The following is a 9,705-nucleotide window of genomic DNA, read 5'->3' as shown; positions in this document are numbered from 1 at the left end:
TCTTATTTCTTACAGACGTGGCTGACCGTTCATAGGCGGCACAACTGGCATTTGAACCCAGGACTGCCCGTCTTTAAAGGCTGGGCCTTTGCTCGTTGGTACCCCCAAAGGATTCACAGAACTTTAGTGAAGTGCACTTACTCCTCACATGGGTAAACTGAGGTGCAGCAGGGGAAGAGTTTCCTCTTCAGTAATCAATAACCCCACGTCCTCTCATTCTGTTCTGCTCATTTCCCTGAAGTCTTGTACCCCAACCCTGTTTCCCTGGCCTCATTCGTTCGTTCGTGTTCCTGCCCCGAAGAGGCTCGGTCCAGTTAGACTCCAGTGCTTGATAGATGAGGATGGGGTAGGGACTCTAAGAGTCCAAGCATCCACATCACCAGGGTTCTCACCATTCGCTCCCCCAGCCTCATTTACTCAGCTCACCTTAGGAGCATGGGAACTGGAGCTGCACTGCCTGGAGTCAATGCCGGCTTCACTACTCAGCGGTTATAAGTCCTGGGAAAGTGACCTATTAATATTTTTCCTGTGTCTCTATTACTCATCGGTAAAACGGGGAGGGGGGGGCGGTGTCCCAGGCTGGTGGGAGGGTTTAAAGAAGTAATCCATCTAGAGTCTTTAGCCAATGGTCTGGCCGGTAGTAAACTCAATAAATGACGACTGTATAATTAATCCTCGAAACCGTCCCAGGACTGAACCTGTCCTGTTCCCCACAATTAACAAATGAATAAAGTGAGGCGCAGAGAAGTTACAGGCTCTTGCCCGAGGTCACAGAGCCAAGAAGTGTAGCATCCCGTATTTGAACCTCCGTCTCTCAGGTTCCAACACTACAGCCAGTGCTGGAAGAGGATCGCGCCAACCGCTCGACTCCCGAGAAAACGTGAAGAAAATTAAGCTGTAAAACTCAAACCTGGGAGAGGGGCTCCGGTGCGCGGGGGGAATTTGCAGACGCTCCCTGCTGGCGGGGACTACATGACCTGTGCTTCAGCTGGGGACCTTCGGCTCGGCCCGTCCCGCCGCTGCGAACGGGAGTACTGGTGGAAGCCGAGGCGGTAGTACACGCTGCAGCGACTGAGGCCAAGGAGGAAGCGCCATGTCCGAGCCGCCCCCGCGGGGGGCCGAGCGCGACCTTTTCCGGGACACGTGGGTGCGGTACCTGGGTGAGCGCGGGGCGAGGGGGACAGCGACCCCTACACCACGTGTCTGGGGAAGCAGGGGTTGCCAGACGCCGGTCAGGGACCTGGAGAAGGTGGGAGGATCTTAGTTCTCATTTAGCCAGGGAAGAGACTGGGCTCAGAGAGGGTTCTGAACTTGCTCAAGGTCACACAGCTCTGGTATTCCCAGCCCTGCCCTCGGGGTTTCTGCTGGTCAGATGCCCAGGTGGAAGCTGCAGCTCAGCTAGGAGGATGGACCTGGGTGATCGGATCGCCTTCTCTGGCATGCCTGGCACAGGCTGTGGAGTCAGGGCATCTGGACTCCCATCTTGGCTCCTCACTGGCTCTGAGCCTGTTTCCTCCTCAGCAAAAAGGGATGAACGCAGGGTCTCTCTCATTGGGTGGTAATTGTAAGGGTAGAATGAGATAAAGTACATAAAGGCCTGGCATATGGTGAGCCCCTGGTCAGTGGGGCTGCCCTTAGTCTCTCTCACTGCCTGTTCACCCATCAGCTCAGATGCTTCTAGAACCCAGGCTGTGAAGGCAAGTGAGTGATGAGAAAGGTGTCTGCACTCAGCTCTTCCACAAGGGGAGAGTTGGGGTGGGCATCATGAGTGCCATTTTATAGGCTGGGAAACTGAGGCTCAGAGGGGTAAAATCACTTGTCTAAGGTCACCCAGCTACTGCTCAGCAGACTGAGATAAGAACCAGCTCACTCCAGTGCTCCCTTGTGAAACAACCCAAAGGCTCAGGAATTAAATATCCCCTCCCCACCAGGCTACGCCAATGAGGTGGGGGAGGCCTTCCGCTCCCTGGTGCCTGCAGCTGTCGTGTGGCTGAGCTATGGTGTGTCCAGCTCCTACGTGCTGGCTGATGCCATTGACAAGGGCAAGAAAGCGAGAGACGTGAGTGTTAACCTGCCCCTCAACCCCCCACCCCCGTCCACTCCCCTTGTGGTCAGTCCACAGCCTTGCATGTGGTTAAGTCTCTCTGGGACAGTCCGATCCCCACAACCTGGCCTGGTGGACTCCATACCCCGGTACTGTTTGTAGCATAGTGCACCCTGTCCCCAGCGCAGGTGACGTAGTCTATATCCTAGTCCTGGATATGAGTGAGTCCACCCTCAGCCCTGAATTGGTGGAGCCCAGAACCCAACACTAGCGTGGCTCTGTCCCCAACCCCCTTCACTTCCCTCTCCCTGGTCCAGCCTCATGCCCCTTGTCCGCAGGGTTTCCTGCCTCTGCCCCTGCTGGATTAAATGTCTCTTGTGCCTGCCAGGTGCCGAGCCCTGAGGCAGGCCGCAGCACCAGAGTGACTGTGGCCATGGTGGACACCTTCGTGTGGCAGTCTCTGGCCTCTGTGGCCATCCCAGGCTTCACTATCAACCGTGTGTGTGCTGCCTCTCTCTATATCCTGGGCACTGCTACCCGCTGGCCTCTGGCTGTCCGCAAGTGGACCACCACCGCACTGGGGCTACTGGCCATCCCCATCATCATCCACCCCATCGACAGGTAGGTGCTCCTCCCAGCCCCAGGAATCATCCACCCTACAGGCAGGGATAAACTTTGAGAGGTGTGGGGGTGTATCCACTTTTCACAGAACAGTTGTAGCGGAGGCAGGGCTGGCACTTGGGGCTCCTGAGGTAGAAAGGACAGTCTAGGCCCTTGTCATATGATCTGGCAGGTACTTTGGCTATAAAGGTAGGAGGTGCCGTGAGAGTATGGGACACAGGACAAGTAAATTCCCAGAAAGAAAACTCAGTGTTAGAAAACAACCAGAGGTAGGCAGGAACAGGTGCACCCTGGAAGGGATGGGTTTTGAGAAGTTTTGGTGACAGAAGCCCAAGTGAAACTGGGTTAAGTAAAATAGGAATTGATTGTTTCACATAACTGAAAAGTCCAGAGTTATGCTACTTGGAGGCATGACTGGATCCAAGCACTCAACTGATGTTATTAGGGGTCTGGGTCTCTCTGCTGGCCTTCTCCCCACCCCACCCCGTGTTGGCTTCAGTCACTTTCCCTTCACGGGAACAGAGATGGCTCCCAGCAGTTCCCAGCTCCCCTCCTCCCAGCTTAGCAAGCCCCATAAGAAGCTTCTTTTTTTTTTTTAATTTTTTTTGATGTGGACCATTTTTAAAGTCTTTATTGAATTTGTTACAATATTGCTTCCGTTTTGCGTTTTTTATGTTTTGGTTTTTGGCCGCGAGGCATGTGGGATCTTAGCTCCCTGACCAGGGATCAAACCTGCATCCCCTGCATTGGAAGGTGAAGTCTTAATCATGGGACTGCCAGAGAAGTCCCCCCATAGGAAGCTTCTTAATAGTGACAGCAAAAATCCCAAGGAAGGCTGTCATTGGTCCATACTGGACTGGGTGCCCATCCCTGAGCCAGTTTCCCTTTTCCGACTGGCCCGGCTTGGGTCATGTGCCTTCCCTTAGAACCAGAGATGGGGCCAACCCAACTAGACGAACATAGAGTGGGAGGAGGAGTCTTTCCCCTCAGGAACATAGCTGACCTTGAGGTCCTGTGTGAGTCTTTTACCCTCTCTGTGCCTCAGTTTTCCCAACTGAATAAAGAGAGGGTGATGGCTGACACCAGGATGGCACTTGTGTCCTGCATCCAGGAGTCCCTTTCCTAGCCCTGACCTCCTGCCTCCCATTCCCCCATTAGTACCCCTTGGTTGCCTGCTCATGACCCTCTATTGCCCCACAGGTCAGTGGACTTCCTCCTGGACTCCAGCCTGCGCAAGCTCTACCCCTCTGTGGAGAAGCCCAGTTCCTCCTGACCCCACCCCAGTACCTGGCCTGTGGGTTGGCCCACTCCCTGCTCTGTTCCAACTCCCTCCTCCTGCCAGGGGTTGCGGATGCCTAGCTCTCTGGGATCCAAGGCCCTGGCACCTGAATGGTTTTAAGCTGAACGGAAACTGAGAGACAAAGACCTCAGAGCAGCAGCTGCAGTGACTCACAGACAGGACCTGAACCCCGTCTGCTTCCATGGAATCTGTGATACTGAGCCGGACTGGACTGTGAGTGGGCCCAGCCCTGTCTTTTGACAGGACAATAACATACTCCCATGGAGGGTAAGGAGACTAAGGCCCAGACAAGGCAAGGAATATGGCCAAGATCACTTGGCAAGCTGGGGACCTACAGGATTCCCAACGGCTCGGCCAGGTCACCCCATGGCAGCGTGGCTGATGGAGAAGCAGCAGGCAGTTGGAGAAACGCAGGAGTACACTAGTGGGGACCCTGAGGACTGATTCTCTGGCAGCCCCTTCCTGATGGAGGGGCTGCTGGGGCCTGGCTGGAAGGCAGCACAGCCCCCGGTCCAATAAATCCTCAAGAAGTTGAGTTTTCTCCTTTTCTATTGGGGATAAGCAGGGATGTGGTGATGGGGAGCAGGGCTGGGGGCCCTCAGAGGTGGAGGCCGATGTCTCTGGCAATGCATCACTCACAGTGGCTAGCGCTGGGCCTGTCTGGTACCTCCCCGCCCATCAATGCCCCCCTGCAGGTGCCTGGGATTCCACCATGGTGCTGCCAGCCTCCTTTGGGGTAGGCATTGCCCTCTTTCTGCAAGCCTCCTAAAACCACACTGTGGTTAGGTCCCTGTTTCCTGGAGTTGGAGTCACTCCAACCCCCACCTCCTCCTTTACCCCCAGCCCAGTACTGCTTCCTTGCCTACTGCCTTCCAGCCTATGGCTCTCTACAGAGTCAGAGGCAGAGCTGATTCACAGGCTGTGTGACCTTGGGCAAGTTACCTGACCTCTCTGAGCCTGCTTCCTCACTGTACAGTTGTCTGTAATGACCCTCTGAAGCTGCTGTGAGGGTTACAGGAGAAATGGCTTGCAAAGCAGTTGGCCATAGTGGGGCTCACAGAGTTATTTAACCACTATTATGATTGTGGCAAGAGACATCCATTTCAAGGGCAAATAATTGGTAATTGTGCCATCAGATGACTAATCTAGAGAGAAAGTATGCCAATTTTATGGTTCAGGCATTCCAATCCTAAGAATTTATTCAGAGGAAATAATTGGATGATGATTTGAAGATGTGCATCTGAGGGTGATCATCATGGTTTTATTTTTATAAGCGAGAAAGTCTTGGGCACTCCTTAAAGGTCCAGTGCATAAAGGAACATGCTTCTTTTTTTTTTGTTTTTTTATAAATTTATTTATTTTTTATTTATTTATTTTTGGCTGTGTTGGGTCTTTGTTTCTGTGCGAGGGCTTTCTCTAGTTGCGGCAAGTGGGGGCCACTCTTCATCGCGGTGCGCGGGCCTCTCACTGTCGCGGCCTCTCTTGTTGCGGAGCACAGGCTCCAGACGCGCAGGCTCAGTAGTTGTGGCTCACGGGCCCAGTTGCCCCGCAGCATGTGGGATCTTCCCAGACCAGGGCTCGAACCCGTGTCCCCTGCATTGGCAGGCGGATTCTTAACCACTGCGCCACCAGGGAAGCCCAGGAACATGCTTCTGATCTGATTCTGCTGCTGGCTCAATCTCCCCAAGTCCCTCCTCTGTTCTGATACCTTCCTTGACTCCTGACAGCCTCCAGGATCCAGTCTGAACACCTCAGCCTCGCTTTCAGAGCCTCTGGGCCTACGCAGTCTCATCTCTCACCGTGACGCATCCTGCACCTCTGTTGTGCCTCCCCTGACTCCTGCACATCCAGCCTCTGCGCCTTTGCTTAGGCCATGCCACCTGCCAGGAATGCCCTCCCCGCCCCCATTTCCCTCTGTTCTCAGCCTTCAAGGTCCATCTCTAACGGTACCTGCTCCTTGAACCCTCCCTGGCTTCTGCCCCCCAGACAGAATCATCATCATGCTTCTCCCTCCTCTTGAACAAGAATCATCAGATGACACCCACAGAGAACATGGATGGAGTTCTTACTATGTGCCAGACACTGTGCGAAGCACTGTGTTACAGAAACTCCATAACGGCCTGTGCGGTAGATGCCACCATTATCATCCTACAGATGAGAAAGTTAAGTCCACTGTGCGGTGAGCCTTCCACCAGCCTTATTAAATCCCACGTGAGTGAGGAGGGCTTCAGAACCTTTTCTAAAATCAGAAGGCATTGCAGTTGGGTGGGGGGCCCCTGGTCGGGGAACGTGGAAGTGCTGGGCCTGGCCTAGCTCAGCCGTGCCCTAGGCTCACGTGTGGGCTCCAGGTGAGGCTTGTTCCTTCTCCAGCCTTCTCTGGGCCAATTTAAGGAGGCTTGTGGGGGGTGGGCAATGTTTCTTCTCATTATGGCTGTCCCCAGGGCGCTTCTGCGTGTTGCTCGGGTCTTGCTTCTCGGTAAGGTCTGGGCAATGGGTCTACCTTGGGAGCTGGAGTGGCAGGTGGTGGGTGGCGGGTGGCGGGTGGGGGGGGCCCTCCCCACCCCTGAGCTGAGCTGAGCCTCCCTCTGCCAGCTGTGTACCTGGGGAGCCCCTGCGAGGATAACTCATCCCCCCATGCCTGGTCTGGGCCACCACAGGAGCTGGACTTGGCATCCTGGGGATACTGGGAGGAGGGGACTTCCCTCCTGATGGCCTGTGAGTCACTCTGTCAGGTGCCCTCCAACACTCAGCCCTACCTCCCAATGCGCCCTGACCTGGGAGTCCCTTGCTGCCTCCCCCACTGAGAGCCCAGGACACCAGAGCCCCAGGTTACCTCTTCCTCCTCCCTGACCTTCACCCTATGTCTGGGGAGCCAGGCTGAGCAGGAACCTCCAGAGTCCAGGGTCCTCCTTCTTAAGGTTTGAGCTGTCCAGCCAGGCCAAAATCAGGGGTAGGGGCCCACCCCCACCCTGCACCCCTGGCCTCTAGGACAGGCATGCAGTAGATGCTCAGCAAACACTACACAACTGCCTTAAATTCTTCTCCTTTCTAAAAAACCTTTCAACTCCTTTCTGGTCCTTGGTCTGCTCTAGGCGCTCTGGGTCAAGATAATCCTTCTTCAAAGCAGCATGGCAAGGTGGTCAGGAGCCCAAATGGTAAAAAGAATTAACTGGGGACCATTCAGGGATGAGTCTGCTTACACACAGGCCAGCTGCTCACACTGACACAAAGCAAGCAGTTACTGGTAGGGACGGGGTAAAGGTAAACTCAGCTTTTATTTTAATACCATTGGTATCATCCAAATCTTGCCATATAACTTCAATCTTTAAATAGTTCTGGAAGAGCCCTTCGTTGGGAGTTTGAATCGAAGTTCTGCAGCTGATAGCTGCATGTAACTATGGGCAGATGGTAGCAGGACTTCCCAGCCTGTTTCCACATCTGTAAAATAGGGGCAGTTGTGTGGTTCATATGGGGGTATATGGAATAGCTCCTAATGGCAGCTAGGAGGATGCTCAGTGCTGGTCAAGCTTATTTGAGCAGCTTCCCTTCGGTCCTCCCATTCCTATTCCCTCCCCCTAGGGGAACTTGCTCAGGGCTTGCCCTCCAGTCTGACTGTGGGGACCCACTGGACCCCCTTGACCTGTGGTGCCTCTTCATTAGCAGCTCCCCAGCACAGGCTGCTCCTTGGGTGGTAGGCAAACAGCTCGGCTGCAGCTGGCCCATCATGAACCCTGCCTGGCCCCCCTGAAGGACCCCTCCAAGAAGTCCTCAGCCCTCAACACACAGCTCCTGCAGGTGGCCCTCCAGGTACTGCATGGTGAGGCTTGGCCTGGTGCCTATGGAGGGGATGGAGAGTGAACCCGAGGGCTGCCCAAGGAGGGCAGAATGTGGGCCATGTGTACCATCCTGTACCTGGCCTCAGTCTTCCACCCCTGGTGGGACAGGTGTGCACCCATTTGGTAGATGAGGCTGGGGTAAGAGAACCGAAGTTCTCTCTGAGCCTCCATCACCCCATCTGTAAAATGGGCATAACACTTCTAGGACCATTCAGAAAAGAATGGAATAATGGCTGTGATTTACCCGGCATGCAGTAGGTGCTTGTTAGGGGGTAGCTCTGGCTACGTACCAGGAATAACCCTCTTCCCTCGGGTGCCTCGCCACTTCCCTTATGTGGAAGGCTTGTGGTTGACCCTGGAAGCCCGCATCCAGCCGGTGCTAAACTGGGCCATGAAGCTCTACATGGACAAGTGTGTGAACCTGCACCGCTCTCAGAGGACATACACCCTCGTCTTCAACTGGGGGTCTGTGGGGTTTTGAGGGGTGGGGAGGGAAATGGGGGCAGATAGCTCATCGCTATCCTGGGGTCTTGCTTAGCTGGGCCACTGGTGTAATCATGTGTAGAAGTCTGTTTTTTGCACTTGGTCATTAGTAACCATTTATGGTGCCTGGCCTGAACTTGCTGGGGTCTGAAGCTGCCAACCTGGGCTGTGAGTAGCTTGGCAGAGGACGGACTGTCCTTCCCAGCCGGGGTGCAGGCCATTGAGTGGTTGCAGGGGCCTTAGAGTCTTGTCACTCATGGCTGACTTTGTAACTTCTGCCCTTTGCTCAGGCTAAATACATCTGTCCGCAGACTCTAGTAATGGGGTGGACATTCTTTAACGTGGCTTTAGGGAGCAAGAAGGTCCCACAGAGTAAGCCTCTCCATGGCTTCCCAGGAAACTTGTTACGGCCAGTCTCCGAGATGATGGTCCCTTGGGATCCCTTGTCTGTCCCCCGGGTGCTTCTCAGTAGGCCCCGGTTCTGCCCCTTGGTCCCGGCAGAATAATGAGACATTGCGGTTCAGCGTGGAGGCCTTCATGCTCAACGATGACGTGCAAGAGGATGAGGTGAGGGCGATGCCCCAGGTCGAGGTGGATCTGGGGATTCTCTTCCTGTCACTGTGCTTCCCCTCCCAGGGCTATCTTGGGCAGAGTTGGGGGTCAGCCCAGGAAAGGAGTGCTGGATCCCCTGATAGGTTTTCCAGATTTAGCAAATCAAAATTTAGGCCTTGCAGTTAAACATGAATTTCAGATAAACAATAAATTTCGTTTAAATATGTCCCAAATGTTACATGAAATATATTTATACTAAAATTTTAAAGAATTAACCAAGCATCCTGTATTATCTGGCAACCCTCACCCTGAGAATGGCAGTGGGATAGGCATCCAGAGCTGGGACTTGGAACCCACAGCCCTGGATTCGGCTGAGCTCTAACCAAAAGGCAAGGCCCTGAGGGTCTCGCATTTGCATGTGCAGGAGCAAGTCTGGGATCAAGCCTGGCCCAAGGATCGCACGGGGGGCTGGGAAGGCCCACTCACCCCAGAGAGATTTTGATAGATGTGATTAGGATGGAGGAACCTGGGCACTGTGGCCTGTCCCAAAGGATGCTGGCAGCCTGGGGCAACTTGAAGCTTCCTTTCTTTACAGTAAGATACTTCCATCACGGGAGATACAGATGCACAAAGGACAATTAACGCTGCTTGGAGATTATCCCAAGATGACACTAGAATTTCCTGTCTGTACGTCTCTTTGTAAGAGTCATACGCTACACTGACTTCTCACTTCCTTTTAAGAGCTGTTCTCAATGTTAACTGTTAAATCATATATAGAACAGAAAATGAAAATCCTGAAACCCTGAGAATCACCAATCCTTGGGCATATACTAAGTTAGTGTTTTATAAAATAGGTCTGCATATGCCAT

The 9,705-nt window shown here is 53.8% G+C and overlaps 1 protein-coding gene across 1 annotated transcript; it reads left to right on the top strand.

The window, feature by feature from the left end:
* The first annotated feature begins 692 nt into the window (after nt 1-692).
* On the top strand, nt 693-5,338 carry MTFP1 (mitochondrial fission process 1). The gene is made up of 4 exons (XM_068563038.1): nt 693-1,160; nt 1,932-2,059; nt 2,433-2,665; nt 3,866-5,338. Exons 1-4 carry the CDS (start codon nt 1,094-1,096, stop codon nt 3,936-3,938), a joined length of 501 nt encoding a protein of 166 aa, XP_068419139.1. The 5' UTR covers nt 693-1,093; the 3' UTR covers nt 3,939-5,338.
* The last annotated feature ends 4,367 nt before the right edge of the window (nt 5,339-9,705 follow it).

Source organism: Eschrichtius robustus, chromosome 14, assembly GCF_028021215.1.
Source record: "Eschrichtius robustus isolate mEscRob2 chromosome 14, mEscRob2.pri, whole genome shotgun sequence".
NCBI classification, from domain to species: domain Eukaryota; kingdom Metazoa; phylum Chordata; class Mammalia; order Artiodactyla; family Eschrichtiidae; genus Eschrichtius; species Eschrichtius robustus.
The sequence above is the reverse complement of the archived record's forward strand: the minus strand, read 5'-3'. Positions and strand labels throughout refer to the sequence as shown.

Excerpts from the sequence above, each read along its gene's own strand:
- MTFP1 (XM_068563038.1), top strand. The coding sequence starts at position 1,094 with ATGTCCGAGCCGCCCCCGCGGGGGGCCGAGCGCGACCTTTTCCGGGAC. Across the intron at positions 1,161-1,931 it reads CACGTGGGTGCGGTACCTGG|GCTACGCCAATGAGGTGGGG; the intron begins GTGAGCGCGGGG and ends CCTCCCCACCAG. Across the intron at positions 2,666-3,865 it reads ATCATCCACCCCATCGACAG|GTCAGTGGACTTCCTCCTGG; the intron begins GTAGGTGCTCCT and ends ATTGCCCCACAG.